We start from the raw sequence: 19,730 nt of genomic DNA, 5'->3' as shown, positions 1-19,730 counted from the left end.
GGACCTACAGGATATAGAAACAAGAGCTATATAATGTTGTTGTTAATGTACTACATTATTTCTCATCTGTTTTGCTATCCCCTGGTTATCTGATATTGTTACAATATCTTACCTTGTTATCTGATATATTGTATATATGTTTATTGGTTTATTTGAAATAGGATAGGGAAGGGGGAAAATAAGATGAGGTAAGGGGGGGAGGAAAATGGGGACCAAGACATGAGAAAGGGTATCAATGTTTGTGAAGTAATGCACCTTCTATCTCGTGAATATAATGTAACCCTTCTATCATTACAATAAAATATATTACAAAAAGAAAGTGTGGTAAAAATGCTCAAAACCACATATTCAATAAAAGATTCATTTCTGGAATCTGTCAAGAACTCCTGGAACTCAACAGTATAAAGAAGAAAACCAAATAGAAAATGGGGGGAAAAACATTTGGACAGATAACTGAAGAAGATATGTAGAATGCAAATAACCACATGAAAAGTATTCAATATCACTAGATTTGAGAGAAGCAATAGCCAAAAGCATAGATCCAACACCAGTGGGTCATGCAATCCTAGCTATTCAGGAGGCTGAGATTTGAAGATTCCAGTTCAAAGTCGGCAGGGCAGGAAAGGCTGTTAGACACTTATTTCCAATTACCCAACAAAATGTCTGGTAGAGAGCCAGACCTATATAAAAAAGCTAAGGGATAGCACCAGGTTCTGAGTTCAAACTCCAGTAGTGGCACACACACACTGGCACACACACACACACACACACACACACACACACACACACACACACACACACACACACTGGCACACCATCATACCACACACAAACCGTAAAACCATAGTAAGATGTCTGTCTGCATAATTGCCAGACAAAACATAGGAATAAACACAAGGGTTGTTGGAACTGTGGAGAAGCTCTCTGGCACCTTCAGTTCTTGCAGTGCTGAAGCATAAAATGTTACAGTTACTCTGGAAAAAAACTCAGCAGTTATTGTCTATAACACACATGCAATCAACATATGACCCAGAAATTGCACTCTGGTATTCCTATCAGAAAACCTATACACTAATGATCATAACAGCTTTATTCAGAGGAATCCTGAATGGAAAAGAATCTAGACATCCTCTACTGGTTCAACAGATGACTATCCAAGCAGTCAGAAGTACATACAGACTTTGAAATATATTTCACTTTAAAAGAAAGAATGTGTACGACAACTTAGATAAATCCAGGAAACTATACTCAATGAAAAAAAGTTGTTTACAAAATTACAACTCTGTATATATTATTCAATTCAGATCACATTTTTCCATATATTTTTATTGTAATTAATAGAAGGGTCACATTATATTCACCAGATAGAAGGTGCATTACTTCACATACATTGATACCCTTTCTCATATCTTGGCCCCCATTTCCCTCCCCCCACCCCCACACCTCATCTTGTTTTCCCCCTTCCCTATCTGATTTCAAATAACCAAATAAGCATATATACAATATATCAGATAACAAGGTAAAATACTGTAAAAACATGAGATAACCAAGGGACAGCAAAAGAGATGAGAGATAATATAGTACATTAAGGACAATAATGACTCATTATATGGCTTTTGTTTCTATATCCTGGAGATCCTTTCATTTAGCTTCATACTAAATGGCCTATGTATCTAGGATTTTTTCTATTGTAAATCTCTCCTAGGAGAGTCCAAGGTTTCTACTGATTATGACAAATAAGGGAAACCATTGAGCCTCTGTTCCTTTGAGTCTGGCTTTCTTCACTTAATATGATTTTTTCTAAGTCTTTCCATTTCCTTACAAATGGGAGGATGTCATTCTTTCTGATAGCAACATAGAGTTCCATTGTGTATAAATACAACATCTTGTTGATCCACTCATCAACTGAGGGGCATCTGGGTTGGTTCCGTATCTTTGTTATGGTAAATAGTGCTGCAATGAACACCGTTTTGCTGATGGATTTAGTATGTCCTTATTTCTGGACAATTGGGTAAATGCCAAGTAGTGGAATTGCTGTGTCATAGGGGAGTTCTATGTTTAGTCTTTTGAGGAACTATCATATTGCTTTCCATAGTGGTTGAACGAATCTGCATTCCTACCAACAGTGTAGTAGTGATCCCTCCTGGCCACATCCCCTCCTGCATCTGTTGTTATTAGATTTCTTGATCCTGGCCATTCTAACTGGAGTGAGGTAGAATCTTAGAGTTGTTTTGATTTGCATTTCTTTTGTGGCCAGAGATGTTGGGCATTTCTTCATGTGTCTATAGGCCCTTCTTATTTCTTCTCCAGAGAAGTCTCTCTTTAAGTCTTTGGCCCATCTTTTAATGGGATGGTTGTTTCTTTGGAGATTAGTTTTGGAGTGATTCAAATTTTTGATCTGTTGATGTTTTAGATATGAGACCTTTATCTGTTGTATGGTTAGTGAAGATCTTCTCCCATTCTGTTGGCTTCCTAATTAATTTACTAGCCATGCCCTTTGCCATACAAAAGCTCTGCAGTTTAATGCAGTCCCACTTATACAGCCTTTTTCTGATGTGTTGTGTTTCTTGGTCCTTATTAAGAAAGTTTCAGCCTATGTCTAGGAGACCTAGAGTATCTCCTATTCCTTCTTGTGAGGTTTTCAATGGATCTGCTTTTACCTTGAGGTCTTTGATCCATTTGGAGTTAATCCTGGTGCAGGGTGACAAAGGAGGATCCAACTTTAATTTTCTGAATGTGCTTAACCAGTTCTGCCAGCATCATATGTTGAAGAGGCTGTCTTTCTTCCATTCTATTTTTTTGGCTCCTTTGTCAAAGATTAGGTGGCCATAGGTCTGTGGTTTAATATCTGGGTCCTCAGTTCTATTCCATTGGTCTTCAGGCCTGTCCTTGTGCCAGTACCAAGCTTTTTTGGTCATTATAGCTCTGTCTAAAGTTTGGTATTGAAATTCCTCATGCACTGTTCTTTCTGCTAAGAAGTATTTTTGCTACACAGGGTCTTTTATTATTCCATATGAAATTTTGGATTGCCTCTTCTAGTTCTTTAAAGAATGACATTGGACTATTGATGGGTATTGTGTTGAATTTGTAGATAGCCCTTGGCAAGATTGCCATTTTCACAATGTTAATTCTTCTAATCCAGGAGCATGGGAGGTTTTTCCATTTCCTCAATTCTGCTTTAATTTCCTTTTCAGAGGTTTAAAGTTTTCATCAAAAAGATCCTTTACATTCTTAGTTAAGTTATTTCCTAGGTACTTTATTTTCTTTGAGGCCACTGCAAAAGGAGTTGCTTTCCTGATTGTTGCCTTGTTCCTCTCATTGTTGGCATATAGGAAGGCAGTTGATTTTTGAGGGTTAATTTTATACCCTGCTTCCTTGCCAAAGTTTTGAATCAGCTCGAGCATCTTGGGAGTGGAGTCTATAGGATTCTCTAAATACAGAATCATGTCATCTGCAAAGAAAGAATGTTTCACTTCCTCTTTCCCTATTTGGCTCCCCTTTATGCTTGCTTCATGCCTTATTGCTCTGGCTAGGAATTTTAATATTATGTCAAAGAGGAGTGGAGAGAGTGGGCATCCTTGTCTCGTTCCTGATTTTAGAGGAAATGGCTTTAGCTTTTCACCATTAAGTATAATACTAGCTGTGGGTTTGTCATACACAACCTTTAGTATATTGAGTTATGTTCCATGAATTCCTAGTTTCTCCAGAGCTTTTAGCATAAAGGGGTGTTGGATCTTGTCAAATGCCTTTTCTGCATCTACTGAGACAATCATGTGTTTCTTGTCCTTGCTCCTGTTGATGTGTTGAATTATATTAATAGATTAACATATGTTGAACCAATTTTGCATCCCTGTGATGAATGCTATTTCAGATCACATGTTTTTAAGATTATATTTTTATTACCATTAAGTAGACAAAGGGATTCTGCTTTAGCAAGTTAATTTATAAGTACAATGAATTTTGATCAATATTATTTTTTCATCATTCTCCCCCATCTCTCCCAACCCAATCCCGTCAACTTTTCTAATGTCATAGGATATGCATTGAATAGTTACCATTTTAGAAAATGGGTCCAGTACCACCAGTGTTTCACACTTGTTATCCTAGCAACTCAGAAGACTGAGAATTACAGTTTGAAACCAGCCTGCCCAGAAAGGACTGTGAGATTCTTATCTCCAATTACCAGTGAAAAAGCCAGAGCTGTGGCTCAAGTAGTAGAGTACCAGCCTTGAGTCAAAATGATTAGGGATACCCCATGTCCTGAGTTCAGGCCCCAAGAATGGAACAAAAAATATATTAGAAAGTGAGACCCTAGTAGATAACTGGTTATCAGCAGTTAGGTGTGCAGGGGTAAGGCAGGCATAAGGGAAGAAGGTGAGGTTACAAAGAGGAATGGGAGGGGACTTTCAGTGACAGAATAATTCTATATCATGACTATGGTGAATACACTAGCAATTATGAGACTGGACAGCATGCATGTATGTGCACACACACACTTCACAAATAGAAATAAACCTGGGAATCAGACCCCCAAGTTATGTCAATATCAGTTTCTTTGTTGTGTTATTGTACAGTAGTAATGCAAGATGCTGCCATTGGGAGAGACTGGGAATGTACAAGATGCTTCTATATTACTGATTACAACTGAATTTTAAGCACAAGATAAAATATAATCAAAACTAATGTCCTTGAAAGGAAGATATATTGGAAAGAATCAACTTTATCAATAATTGGAACAAATAAACTTTTCAAAATGGCCTGGTACAATATTGATGAACAATGAGTAACACATCATTTATCATATTACCAGGAATTAGTAAGCATGAAAATTGATATATAATTATCTTGATGATATAAAATATAATATTCATTCTTAATAAATTCTCTTTTAAAAACCAGGTTTTTCAGGAATTAATTCTTATCTGAAGAACACCAATCATAATTACTTAATAAAATATAAAAGGTGGATTGTTAAATTCTATCCTCTAATACAAAAAGTAGGATAAGAATGTAGGCTAATACTTATTTATTCAACTTGAAATAAACACTCTAGTACAGTAACACAATTACAATTAGAAAAAAATAAGACTCATGATTCATAGATGGCAGGGTTGTATAGAGACTCAAAAGAATCTAGAAGTTAACTATAAATCAACGAAAATATGATAAACTAATGAAACTAATAAACAATAAATAAGCAAGCATCAGTTCGAATATTTACTCTGTAGCAATGATAAAATAACAACCATCAATTTCTAGAATTAATCAAATGACACTTATTCAGAGTTTGACAATGAAAACTACAAAACCCTCCTGAGAAATTAAATAAGTCTAAATCAATCAATGACTATACTGTATTCTTGAACTATATCACCCAATATTATGAGATATTAATGCTCCTGAAATTGACACAGAGTCAATGCAAGTGCAGTAAATCCTGAAATTCTGCGGAAAATTAAAATGGAGTCTTTAAAATGTGTAGAGCAATTCTAGAAGCAAAAAAAATCCCAGTCAGTCTTAAACTGTAAGTCCGCATGTTTTCCAATGCATTCTGATAGGTTCTGGCACTGCCCATGAGACCATCTTTGCATTGCGACCTTTTGTCTTAGCACACCTTTACAAAGGCCATTGATTCCTGATTTGTTACCTTCATCATACCAGAGGAATAATAAAAAGAAATCCTTTACTTTGGAACACAGTGACAACGAATGAGCTGGGCTCTGGTGATGTATGCCTCTAATCCGAGCTAGGCAGAAGGCTGTTATCTGAGGGTTATGGTTCAAAGCTAGCCAAGAGAAATAAATCTGAGAGGCTTATCTTCAATTAATCACAAAGAAACCCATAAATGTAGATGTTCCAGTGGTAGAGTCAGCCTTGAGCAAAAAAAGCCAAGCTTGAGGTGCCTTGTACTGGCACCAAAAGAACAACAACAATGAATGACTGCATAAACGCCTCCCCCCAGATGACATGTGACAGCAACTATGGATCTTAAGAACATAATACTAAGCAAAAGAACTCAATTTCAAAGGTGATCAGAACATCTGACAGATTGATGCATCAAGTCAAGATCTGCAAGAACTGAATGAGGGTGGCAGACAGAACCCTCACGTTGTACTTAGTGGTTCATTGGCCAGAAGGGTGCACGAGACATCCAGGGGTGCTCATGTCCTGTGTCTTCAAGTGCTACAGGCCCTGCTCACATATTATCATCTATCTTGAATGTACTTAAGATTTAGACTTTTCCCTGCATGTGCATGAAATTTCGATTTATAAGTTAGGGGGGGAAGCACTAGAATTTGAGAACATCTTTATGCAGAATAAAAGATGCTACATTCCAAAGTCATAAAACAAAAAAAATAAGTTATCTAAAACTTCATAGAAGTTATTTTTAAAATTAGCAATAGAATAAACACTAGATGGTAAGTAGATGAGAAAGAAGGCATAAATCAAGTAATTAGAATAATAAAGAATAGAAAAATGATTAAACAAATTAGACATAATTTGCAGGAATATAGGCACAGTGGCTCACATCTCTAATCCTAACTACTAGGAATGTGGGGAGCAGGAGGATGACAGTTCAAAGCCAGCTGTCTTAATCAACATGAAAGGTATGTTCAGTTGTATCTGTAATCTCAGCCATTGAAGAGGCATAAGCAGAAAGTTCTAGAGTACAGAGGCATGGAAATATAGGATATAGAGACCTAGAGTATAGAAACATAGATCTTGGTCTAGGCTTTGCCCTAACAAGTAAAGGAGGGAAAAGAGGAGGGGAGGGAAGGAGATATGAGGGGAGAGGAGAAGAAGAAAGGGGAGTAGAGAAGAGGAAAGGGAATAATAAAGCAACCAAATGGGCTGTCAGGTATGGCCCAAGTCAAGCACAGAGCTCTGAGTTCAAACCCCATCACAGACTAACAATTACTAAGTAAATATAAGTCTTCTGTCAGGTCTCATAAAGAAAAAAATGGAAGGAACCCCAGTCTATAATAGGAATGACAATAGAGATATTGACAATGAAAATAGAGAAATTCCTATAGATATTAAAAAATATATATCTACAAAGACCACACAGAGACTCATATAATGAATGTGGCAAAGTTTCCAGTGAAATAGATGACTAAAAATAACTCCATGAATTGTAAAAGCCACAAAAAATAGGTTCTAAGATATCAAGCAACAGCTGTACAGCCAATAACTAGATGAGAGAAGTCTACAGTCCAAGTCTTTCCAACTCTGAAAAGTTCTCTCTTGCCAGTCCTGGGCTTGAGCTCAAGGCCTGAGCACTGTCCTTGGACTTTCTCAAGGCTAGCACTCTACCACTTGAGCCTCAGCACCATTTCCGGCTTTTTGCTATGTATGTGGGGTACCAAGGAATCGAACCCAGGTCTTCGTGCATGCTAGGCAAGTACTCTACCACTAGGCCAAACTCCCAGCCCTGAAAAGTTCTATCTTACAAGGAAAAAAAAAGTGAGTGAGCCTTTGTCCTCATCTTGAAGCTGAATGAAAACTTCAGAGAGAAAAACAAGGACAGACCCATCATGCTTGTTGTGTATCTGGCTGAAACAGCAGGCTCTCCTGGGGACATTCTTGCCTTGGGCTATGTAAGGCTCAAGAAATCACTCCCTAATGTAATGTTTCTCTTTGGCTTCTTGAATTGGTAATTTTGTATGGCTTGAAATGATGTCATAAATATCCAAATAGCCCTTAGCAGAAAGATAGATTCTCTACCCCACAAAGCCCAGGAACCAGTATCAACTCTAGAAAAGCACTTCCCACTTACAAAAAGAAGACATATAGCTATGCCTGTAGTCCTAGCTACTCAGGAGGCTGAGATCTGAGGACCCATAGTTCAAAGCCAACCCAGGCAGGAAAGGCCATGAGACTCTTATCTTCACTGAGGCGCAAACCATATAGCATTTGCCTTGAACACAAAAGCTCGGGGATAGTGCCCAAGCTCCAGAACCAGGGGGGGAAAAAGGAGCTACACAGAAGACATGCATGGCTGGAACTGGCACAGTTATTCTGGGGAAAATTAAGACAAGTCTTGAGAAGGGACAAAGAAAAAGATAAAAAAGACTAGAACCTTGGATTTCAGGGGAAATCTAGACAGAAGCTGCCCCTTGGTGAGATGAGGGTCTTTCTTATTGTTTCATTCTCTGCATTTCAGTAATATGTATCAATAAATTACACTTAAGCCGGGGGAAAAAAGAGGAGAAAAAAATTAAGATTTATAAACAAGAAGGAGCTGTGCAAATAGGATAAGACAGGATAGAATATGTAAGATGGGGCAGTCAAGTCAATAGGAAACAGAAGTTTACATACATGTGTGGTCAGAAGTGCTTAGTAAATAAATGCAAAAGTCAGTCCATGTTATTATAGGCCATCCTGAATCCAACCTACGTAGATGGCAAAACTTGATGAAAGGAAAATGAAACTACATATAAAAAGACCAAGAAATTCTAGGAAAAAAGTATGGATAAATATTCTCTAATCTCCAAATTGGATATGACTAATATTACTTACAACCCTGGAAAATTTTCTGCAAATAAGAAAAATCTAAATATATAACCCCCATCAAGTATTAAATATCTCCATGAAAAGATGTTTTAATTCAAAGGTAAATTATGGGGACAGAACACTTGACATAGAAAACTATCATTTCAGTTCTGAAAGAAAAGTTCTGAATTGACAAGAAAAATTATATCTCCAATAGACATGGGCAGAAGACTTGAAATCCACAATTTATCAAATGTGAAATACAAATGATACATGATGCTATTTTCTCAAGAGATGCAAACTCAGCAGCATTGTGTTTTATTGCTTCAGAATTAAACTTGCCTAATATACCTATCTGTTTTTCTGAGTATGAGATGTGACCCAAACTTCTATATATTACGAGTGGTTATAAAAATCATTGAGCCTTGCGGTGATCAATTTGAACATTTGTATCAAGTACATCCTTCAACCGGAAAGCTCTATACAACTTGTGGTTGATGACAGGAGGGGAACACTGGAAGAGAGCAAGGAAAGATGTGACAGTGTCCAAATAAATGTACTTCACTTGACATATATAGCTGTAATCTCTTTTTATAATTACAAAAATTGTATTTTATATATATATATACATACAATAAGGGAATAAGTACACATGTAATTAAAATCATATGTATATGGGATTTTGATAATGCACTCCTCTGAAATAATATCATAAAAATGTATAAACATCCCTTTATAGATAAAGATTAAACAAGTGATAACTCTTTGTAAACTGAGTGATGTGTTTCCAGTAAAATAATCATAATAATAGTAATCATAGTTGTAAAGGACAGTTAAAGAAATAGACAAAGAGGCCCAAAGTGGTAAAAATCAGGGTATAAAATGTGTACACAATAAATAGCAATATGTTAAATATACATAGCACTCTTTTCATACTTACAGATAGAAGAAGGGAGAAAAACAAGGCTCTACAGAAAATGTTCCCAAAATGCAAACTGTATTCTTCCTTGGTTCAAAGATTGTAGCTGACTTTTATACCCTTCATTTCATTTATCTGTATTTTCTAAGCATTCTCCCCTAAATGAGCACTATTGATGGAATGTTACTTAAAATGAAATACTTAATTGCATCTTCTGCTTAAGTCTTTACTCACATGAAGCAGCAGTGTTTGTTTTGGCTCTGAGCTCTGTCAAAAAAACAGTTCTTGTAGAAGAGTTCAGAACGGTTGACATTTTACTTGGGAACCACGCTGCATGCATGTTAATCCAAGAGACTTTAGTTTTTCTCTTCTGTGAGTCGCTGTGCATGGCCTGGTTCTTTAACAGCAGCTTCCTAGAGATGGCACAGGGCTCCAACTGAACATCTCCCTCCACCAGGGACCCCTATGCTCTACTGGGACCATCTGCATGCCACCAACTCCTAGAGACACCAGATATAAAGGCAGCTCTGCTTACCTTTGTCACCAGAGCTAGCCTGTCCCTTAGCCCTTTCCCACAAGTTCTTTCTGCAGAGCTCATCTGATCTCTAAGGATGGCTGAGGTCTGTTGGTATAGCAATCGCTGCCCTATGAATGACTATTCCTCCGGGAATTTTCAGCAGCCATGAGACCCTCCAGGGGTATGATGTCACGGGTCAGGGGGCATTCGATTCTGGGTAAGGCCCGGTTTCAGGAAGAATCAAATTTGACAGAGGGTAGAAGCAGCTAGTGGAGAATGCAGCTCTCCCATCACCCTAGGTAATTGCCGAAACAAGGAGTCTGGGCCAAGGGCAAAGAGCAGAATTCAAGCTAGCAGGCTTCAGGCCAACAGAAAGTGACTGACACCCTAGGGCTGGCTCAGAGGAAGAAGGCTAGGTTAGAATAAAAAGGGAAGAAAGGAAGCCACAGAACCACCCCCCCTCTTTATCACACACACACACACACACGCACACACACACACACACACACACACACACACACACACACACTCCCAGGGGAATCTTCCAACCGCATACATACTATTGGTACTATACAATGGAATCTCTCTAGTCTCTGAGCCTCAGTTTCCCAAACAGAGCTGGGCAGCAAATCACAAGGATGATGAGGACATAAGGGACTGTGACAGAGGCTGCAGGTCTCCCTGCAACAATTCCCTGCCCAATACTGGCACTCTCTGTATAGTTCTCTAACTGTTGAACACATGCAGGCCCCAGTAAGACTGTGCTTTTTAGGATATCACACAATCTGACTAAATATTTCCTCAGGACCCTCCTTAGACCCATTCAATATTCCTCTCTAAAAAGCACCAGAAAACAGCATTGTCATCTTCTGCTATTGCCTTAATGCTAGGACATAAGACATTAAACAAGCCCCAGGTTGTCTGGAAGCTCTGCCTACAGTTTCACCAGCCTCCTCAAAGAAACTCTCTACCCTCCATTGAGCCTGTGAATCATGTGGATGCCACATGAGGTCCAAGGGCACACAGCAACTGGCAAATCTTCCAGGATTTCATAGCATCAGGGACCATGTAGCAATGGGAGAAAATAAATCTACCACACTGGGGTCTTTAGGCTGGCAAAGGGCAGGTGACCTTCAAAGTCCAGTTATGGGAGAACATTTCGTTGGGGCTGCAACTAGTGTAACAATCATGACAAACGAAAAATGATATCTATGGCTCCCTTCTCCCATTAATTATCCCAACACCAAAACACCCGCCCCAATACAAGCCTGTCCACAGGTGATACTTTCTAGAGCATTCTAGAGGCAGGCCTTCTAAGGAGCAGATACCTGGTCCCAGCATTCAAGAAGAAGGTACTAACCCCAGCTGCACCTGCTCAGAAATACACCGGACACCTGCACCAAAAGCACCAAAGCCTCTGCCATGGGCTTGCACTGTGATGAGAAGCCATGGCCCAGCATACTTTCCATCTAACAAAGACTTAGAGAAGGGGAGGGGCTACAATAACTCAAGGTGGGGGCCTGGGAGTCCGTGGAACAATATGTGAATCTTACACTTTTGTATTCAGTAGTTCCTGCTTGCCACCCTCTCATCCTATGCCAAACAGCTTCCCATAGGCCCTCATTTTGGAAAATGTCATAAGGACCTCCAATAGATGCTTCCTAGCTTCTGTTTTAAGATAGGGGGAATTTACAGGGATAAGCCCATGGGACCCTTCTTTAACATTTCTATTCAAAGAAACAAAAATTTTAGCCATCACCACTGGCCTTTGCAAGTGACTTCCAAGCAAAACACTGCCCCCAGTGGCAGATCCATGCAAGGTATCTCCAAATCCAACACAAGAGAGCATTATTAAAATTTTGACCTCAGTTACACAGCAAGCCTAGGACACAGACTTTTGATTTTTGCCATCCAGCCATCCCTCAACAAAAATGCACTTCCTGGATGAGATAATTTAATTAGTATTTTTCTAGCACCCTGCTATGAAAGAGGACTCACACTCCCTCCCTTCTATGCAGGAACTGAATAATCCAAACTCTCCTGATACCATTAAATCCTGGGTGACGCACTGCCTGAGACTTCCCCCTAGGGTATTTAGTTAAAGAAAAGTATCCATTTGTTCTAGGAACAATTATCTTGCTTTCAATCTTTAAGAAACTACAGGGACTTTGCTATAGTTGTTTTACACACACACACACACACACACACACACACACACACACACACGCGCCCCAAGCATCACCTTTGCAGGGAACCTTTGAGCAGTCAGCACAGCAATCCCAGGTAAGTTTTCCAGTTATTTCTTCTAGTGACTCTGGCTGAGGCAAGTGGCTGTAGCACAGCTCCTCCAAAGACTATCTTTGCACTCACTACCTTCACACCCCAACCCTTCTTTACATATGCCAACCACTCTGCTGTCTTTCCTCTCTTGCCAAGGTTTTATCTTTTAAGTCACTCTAGCTATCCAGCACCCTCTACCCAAAAGCCATAGCTTGGATCTGCCTTAAAAGGCTGACCTAAGCTGGTGACCCCCTTTCCTAATTCTCTCCCCTTGCTTCATTCTGAAATGCCCCTGAGTCTGAATAACAAACATTTACCAAGGTAAATCCCATTTCCATGCTTTCTAGATAACTTCTTACCAGCCATAAGCTGCTAGGCAGACTAGATAACAACTGGGCTATGCAGTTATTAAGGGCAGATTTTAAAATGACAAAAAGATACAGTTTAAAATAAAGCCCACTTGAAAATCAGCTTCCCTTCCAACTCAATTACATTCAGGCCTCCTGCTCAGAAGCTCCTTATACTGAGAGATGCCCGCTTCCTATTGGCTGCTGGGTCGTTTTGAGAAATGTTGCCTTGGCAACATGGAAGGCCCAGACACCTGACCCAGGAAGTGGAGGATGCAGTGTTTCTCCCTCTCAGACATCAGGAGTGGCCAGCAGGTTGCCAGCCTGGGGGTTCCAGTATCCACTACATGAGATGAGACAGGGACTCCACGGCCAACCCTGCCCAGACTATGGAGACCTTGAGATTCAAGATGAGTGAAAAGAAGGGAGGGAAACAGTGGGCTTCCTGATTTGTCACTGTGGCTGGTCAGGAATGGTGGTCTCAGCAGACAGATGACAAGCTGGGAAGTCTCTTTCGTACCACAGTAACTGAAGGCACTCTCCTGCCTTGACATCACTTTGCAAGACAGAAGTCACTTTTCTTTAAGTCTTAATCCAATGCTCTGACTATCATCCACCGTCCCCCAAGCAAGGCTCACAGTTTGGGGTACTTCTACTGACCCAGGGCAGCCAGATTTCCTTGACACTATGCATCAGACTCTGGACCTACATGGTGACACAAGAGAACCATCTATATCCTGAATGGAACTACAAACAAATCTCCAGACTACTCCGAAATGTCAACAGGCCACATGTTTAAGTTATCAGATCACAACCAACTGTTGAGTCTCCTCGAATCTGTTCAGCCAACTCCTAACAATTATCTATTACATAAGGGCTATAATTCTCCACTTTCCCCCATGATATAGGGAATCCAGGCATCCTGTCTCGATTCTCTGATATCACGCCCCACCACCACCCCATCCTTGGCTACGACCTCGGTTTCAGCTTCAGCCATAATTTACACTTGTCCCCACAGTTGGACTGACTTCACAGCTCGAGGGAAAATGCATTGACCTTTGAAACCAGCAAAGCAATTCCCCTAGTGAAGGGAGCAGGACTCAGGTCTTCCCTTGACATCTCAGAGACTCACTAGAGGTACTTCCTGTGTAGGAAAATTTGCGCCCATAAACACCAGCATCAACAGCACTGAAGCAGAAAGAGAGATGGGAAGAGAGATTTTCTTTGTCAGTGAACAGTTGCTGGGAATATAGAGACCCCCAGGGCTGTGGCTTTCTCTAATGGCACCATGGCAGAAAGGCTGGGATATGCAGTCCCTGGGACTTACCTTGCACATGTCTTTGCCAAAGGTCTCGCTGTAGGTGGTGCCAAGGATTTCAAACTGGACATAGGGATTCGAGCTGTCCTCCTGAAATTCCATCACGCCTGTGAGGCCAGTGATATGACCCTGCAGGGGACAAGGGAAGGCCACTAGTGAACAAGGAAATTACGGGTAGAGTCAAAATATGAAGCAGGACCACCACTTCCCAAAGTATTTACAGGAGAAATCCCCAAGACTTGCACCTGTCATTCATACAGTGCACTGACAGTTCCTGCTACATGCCAGACATGGTGCTTGCTGTGAAATAAAGCAGTAATAGCATTTGTTCCTCCCAAGATATAAACTTCCCCTTGTGACCCAATGCAGGTGCTTCTTTTTTTCTGATGCCAGAAGGATCTCAAAGGTCACTGGGAACCATATTTGACACACAGCCTTAAGTTGCAGGGCAGTAAATGAGAGCATTACTTGGGAAAATAAAGCTTTGTTACCTATGCCAGCTTGGAAAAATTTGTACCCATCCCTCCCCACACCCCAGCTTCAGCCTGAAATAAATCTATGCCACAGAGTCAACAGCACTGAAGGAGAAATATACAAATAAATAAGGCATGTTGTCAGAGGCAATACTAGCCCTGCTCTCTCTTTAGCAGCTTTGTGAGTTCCATAGGAAAAGCAGGGCAGTGAGGGCTATGGTGGTCTCATCCCCATCAGTCTTGTAAGTCTGGGGTAGGGTATCACTCAACCTTACCACCAATGAGTACTGAGAACACAGAGACTGAGCCCAGGAGAAGCCCAGCTTTATCCTAGGCTGCAGTAAATTCAAGCTACCACAGGAACATGTTTACTACTATCTAAGCCATGTGCAATTTATCGTAACTAAAACTCTTTAACACTATAGAGTTCTCTAAATGCTCTTTTGAAAGCCTCTAAAAACCAATTCACTCTAACAAGTCTTGTGTGAATTACTCAATTTCAAACTCAGTCTTCTACCATGGCTTCAAGTGGAACATGGCCCGTGGGCAATGTATGTGCACAGGAGCACGCACGTACACACACATAAACATGCTGAGATCCCAGATGATTGGCACACAACAGCATCCACCAAAACTACCTCTGGTGTAAACAGTGGCAGTCTTTTTGGTGGCATAACAGACAGACAGAAGATAGGCATAGGAAGAGACATAGAATTGGTGGTGGTCTCCAACCTTTCTAAAACCAGGTCTCCTTGAATTAAAGTAGAGGCAGTAATAACACACATGCGTAGATGCAGCTCAGCCAGCTTTCAAATGTGGGGACAAGAAGAGTGACAAAATAGAAACCTGAAGAGAGGACTAAGGAGGCATATAAAGCGCTCAGTTTCAGATCAGTTGCTGCATGGACAGAGTGAGATTGTGAGGAGGGACCTGTCTCCAGTCTTGGCCCACCCTGGAAGTATACTCCTTTGTACACACCTTTTTGATGGTGTCTAGCATGGACCGCCCTCCATTCCATGGCTTGGTGGATTTCCGGATGCAATTGAGGCTGGCCATGCTATGCCACTTCCGGTCCTCTAACTTCCTGTGGAAGGCGTTGGCCAGCATGAGAACGCTGTCATACAGGTAGAGGTTGGAGATCTACAAAAAAAAAAAGGAGCAATTAGACATTTTTCAATTGGTCCAATTCAGGAGAGAGGGGGAGAAGCCAGCAGAAAACAGCGATAGGAATTAAGACACGGTGATTGATAGCTATCCACCAGCCTCTGGTTCCCTGTGTTTCCTCAACAGCTCAGTCAGGTGGTAGAGTTCCAGAAAGTCAGACCTAACCCTCCAGGAACAAGATTGGCAAGCGGACTGGCACATCAACACAGAGAACCAGCAGGCACAACACGGTGACTGAGGCTTTCGAGCAGACAAGTAACTTGCTCAAGTAACATAAAGCAGAGAGAGAGGAGGGTTAAGAGGGTAAAATGAGGGCATGGCATGGGCAAAGGAAGTAAGTGGTGTAAGAAGGGGCCCTCCTAATAGGTCCTCAGGCTATCTCAGGACTCTTGAGAGATGATAGAGATTTGGGCTTGGGCACTGTGGCTGAGCTTTCTTGTTTAAGGCTGGCACTCTACCACTTGAGCCACTGCTTCACTTCTGGCCTTTTAGATGCTGAACTGGATGTATGAGTCTCAAGGACTTTCTTGCTGGGTCTAGCTTTGAATGTAATCCTCAGATCTCAGCCTCTCAAACTGCTAAAATTACAAGTGTGAGCCACTGGTGCTAGGAAACAGTCTTTTCATGATAATTTAATCCTATGTTATAACTTAAAGCAGCCACAGATGACATATCAGCAGATGAAGGCAGCTATGTACCATTAAAGCATTATTTTCTAGCCAAGCACTGGTTGCTCACAAACCGTAATCCTAGCTACTCAGGAGGCTGAGATCTGAGGATTATGGCTCAAAGCCAGCTGGGGAAGGAAAGTCCTTGAGACTTTGGTCTCCAACTAACCATTAAAATGGCTGGAAACAGATCTGTGGCTCAAGTGGTAGAGCACAAGCCTTGAGCAAAAAATGCTAAGGGACAGCGCTCAGGCCCTAAAATCAAACCCCAGGATTCTCTCTCTCTCTCTCTCTCTCTCTCTCTCTCTCTCTCTCTCTCTCTCTCTCTCTCTCTCTCTCTCTCACACACACACACACACACACACACACACACACACACACACAGACATAGAAAGACGGAGAGGTGCAAAGTCCATGCTGGACAGTCTAGGACATCTCACTCGTAACAATCAATGGTCAGTCAAAGTGTGTCAAAGGGACCAGTCAATGTACACCTAAACAGCAAGTAGCCTACTAAAAATATTTCACACAAACATCACTAGACAGAAATAGGAGACTATGTCAGCCTCACTGAACTCCTGGGAAGATCAAATAGGCTTCTTGGCCTGCAAGAAGAGGCCCTGTGATCTGCAGCCTTTCCTCCTCCACCAGTCCCCACACCTCAGGCATATTCTTTGCCTTAACTTCATTTCTCACCCGCCTTGACTCTGGGTGCCTCAAATGTTAAGCCTCAGATGAGAAGCTTTGTGGCAGGAATTACCCTCCAAAACTGAAGCTCAAGTCCATCAGGAGCCAAAGAGAAGGAGGACAAAGCATCAGGCCTGGTACAAAGCTCATGCCAGCTCCAAGGGCCATTTTCACCATGACGCAGCCAAACAGAACTGACTGTTTCCCCTGCAGGTGCCCTTCTGTCCTGACCATCCCTGGAGACTCCTGTCCTGTCTAGAAATGTCCACTTTCCTTGCCGTGGTTATCATGGGACCCATGTGTGGTGCCTCTGCATACCACTTACATGAATGGGAAGTGGGTGGAGGAAAGACAGCTCTCATGGTAGAGACAGGGTGTGTCTGGGTAACTGATCAACCCTGACCCAAAAGCTTGGTCTCAGGCCAAAGGGCTATCTATAGTGCATTAGTGTCTGGGCTGTTCCTCTGAAGACCTGCATAACACAGGTGCTTACATGACAACCAAGTCTAGAATTGCTCCCACCTGGGAACTTGAGTATCCCACATGGACCCCTGTCACAGAACCATGTCCCCAGTGAGCAAGACTAAGCCCCACCCACTTCCTTCCATGGCACTCCTCAGAAGCTACCACCACTGCATAGACATACTTTTGCCCTTTAAATATAAAGCTATAAAGGAGAAATTTTTATAAGGATATGTAAGGCTTGGTATGTATTTAGGTGCTTTCAGTGTTGGTTTTTCTTTTTGCTAAAAGAGTAATTAACTTAAAGCTGAGAGTCCTTGATGGTCTGAAAATTTCTCAAGACATTTGTGAGACTCTCAGTGAAAGTAAAACTAAATCGCTTAGTGCTCTTTAGTCAGCTAGGACCCTTCGACCTCCACCCCTACCTGAATACCACTTATACATTATCAGCGCAAGCACACAGCACTGCCTCATGTTTAGCCAGACTAGCACTTGATTGAATTTCTCTCCCCTCCCAGCATTTCTATTCAGGACGAACTAAAGCGCTCAGCAAATACATGAATGCAGAGAGGCTTGCAATATAGAAGAAAAAGCAAACATGACTCAGAAAGGCCAAAGGAAGCCCTTCGTCCTCCCACAAGTGTGTCTGCTTGGAAGAAAGAATGAATTCTAGTTCAAAGGAACAGTCTTGAGCAATGCTCTTTTCCAGGCATGGATAAGCCTTCCCACCTCCCCAATATCACCCTTTTCCATGGGCTTCTACACATTGTCAGTTCATAAATGTGTTTACCTCACCAAAATCTGAGGGGTTTTTTTTAGCTCTTCCTAGTTAATGTTTGATAGATATGTACATAATGAATAGGCATATGCATGGATAGAAAGATAGATGGGTGGATAGATGAATGAGTGGGTGTTTGGATGGGTGAGTGGGTGGATGGATAGATAGGTGATAGATGTGTAGATTAATGAGTAGATGAGTAGGTAGATGGATATGTAGGTGATGGATGGGATGTAGGTGGATGGATAGATGAGTAGATGCGTGGGTGGTTGAGTAGGTGATGGATGAGTGGATGAACACATGGATAGATAGGTAATGGATAGGTTAGTGGCTGGATGGATGAGTGGGTGGATAAATGGGACGGGACGGTGATGGATGGATAGGTAGATGGATGGATGGATAAGTGGTAGAGGGATGGATGGATAAGGTGATGGATTGAGTTTTGGATGGACAGCTAGATGCATAGTTGATTAGTAGGTGGATTGATGGACGATTAGTCCTTAGGTGAATAGGTGATAGATAGACATATAGTTAGAAGAGTCTGGGTGAAAGTACAGGTGGTAGAGTGGACAGATTTTTGTGCTTAAAAGGTACAACTTAACCCAAGAAAGATTTGCTGTCTCCAACTTGGATTTGGAAGGGAGTTTCCTTCATTTGTATCTCATGTAAATTCTGAATAAAATGGACAATATAGGAAAGCCCAGATCATATTGCTCACCAGAGGAAGAGGGTTCTATAATACTATGAACCATGTTTTTGACAGGGACTTAGCATAGACCAGCTGAAGGCCACACATTTGTACTTTGGGCTGGCAGAGCCATGGGAGCTGCTCTTCCAATGATACCACCCAGATGTTCAGAGAAGCTGGAAATAGCAGGTAGAATATGTCTGGCATAGTCTAGCCTAGCGTCTATAGCAGGCACTGTGTTTGGTACCAAGTTATTCTGACCCATTGCCCACCTGGGCTCAGAGGCTGCAGCCCTGGGAAGCCCCCCAATGTCCTCTTTAAATTGACACTGCTGCAGCAGGCAGCCTCATTCCATTCTCAGGGGAGAATGGAATTTTGTCTCATATCTGCACATTCTCCCTTTTCATTTTGAGCCGTGGTCATAATTCCACAATGCATCCCACAAGCATTGCTCTGGTGACTTCCATCCTCTCCAATTCTCCTCCCGACCCTTGTCTCTCACCCTATGCCTCTCAAGCCCTGGGATCTATTCACAGTGCTATTCTCTCTAGCAACAACATATTTCCCAACTTTTAGGAATTTGTGAGAATTAAAAGACAGAGTATTTTTACAGGGCTCACAATCTGAATTCTAACTATTAAGAAGGCTGACATCTAAGGATCAAAGTTCAAAGCCAACCCAGGCAGGAAAATCCAGGAGACTCTTATGGACAGATAACCATGGAAAAGCTGTAAGTAGAAGCTGTGGCCCAAGTGGTACAGCAGCATCCATGAGTGAAAAAGCTAAGTGACTATGCTCAAGCCATAGGTTCAAGCCCTAGTACCAGCACAAAAAAATAATAGAGAGGGAGGGAAAGAAAGAAAGCCAGAGAGGAGAGACTAATAGAAAGAATGTATAAAATGCCTAACAATAATTTGCATGGATACATTATTGCTC

The 19,730-nt window shown here is 41.4% G+C and overlaps 1 protein-coding gene across 1 annotated transcript in view; it reads right to left on the bottom strand.

Moving 5' to 3' along the window:
- Window positions 1–19,730, bottom strand: part of LOC150064941 (glutamate receptor ionotropic, delta-1-like) — a 142,343-nt gene that overhangs the window by 98,508 nt on the left and 24,105 nt on the right. The window contains exons 3-4 of the mRNA XM_090329286.1: window positions 15,326–15,487; window positions 13,884–14,003 (exon numbers count right to left, since the gene is read on the bottom strand). Coding sequence (XP_090185412.1) covers window positions 13,884–14,003; window positions 15,326–15,487 — 282 coding nt within the window. The remainder of the gene's footprint in view (window positions 1–13,883; window positions 14,004–15,325; window positions 15,488–19,730) is intronic.

The sequence above is a fragment of the Megascapheus bottae genome, chromosome 3 (genome assembly GCF_031878675.1).
Source record: "Megascapheus bottae isolate mThoBot1 chromosome 3, mThoBot2.hap1, whole genome shotgun sequence".
NCBI classification, from domain to species: domain Eukaryota; kingdom Metazoa; phylum Chordata; class Mammalia; order Rodentia; family Geomyidae; genus Megascapheus; species Megascapheus bottae.
This window is presented reverse-complemented; position numbering and strand designations above follow the sequence as displayed.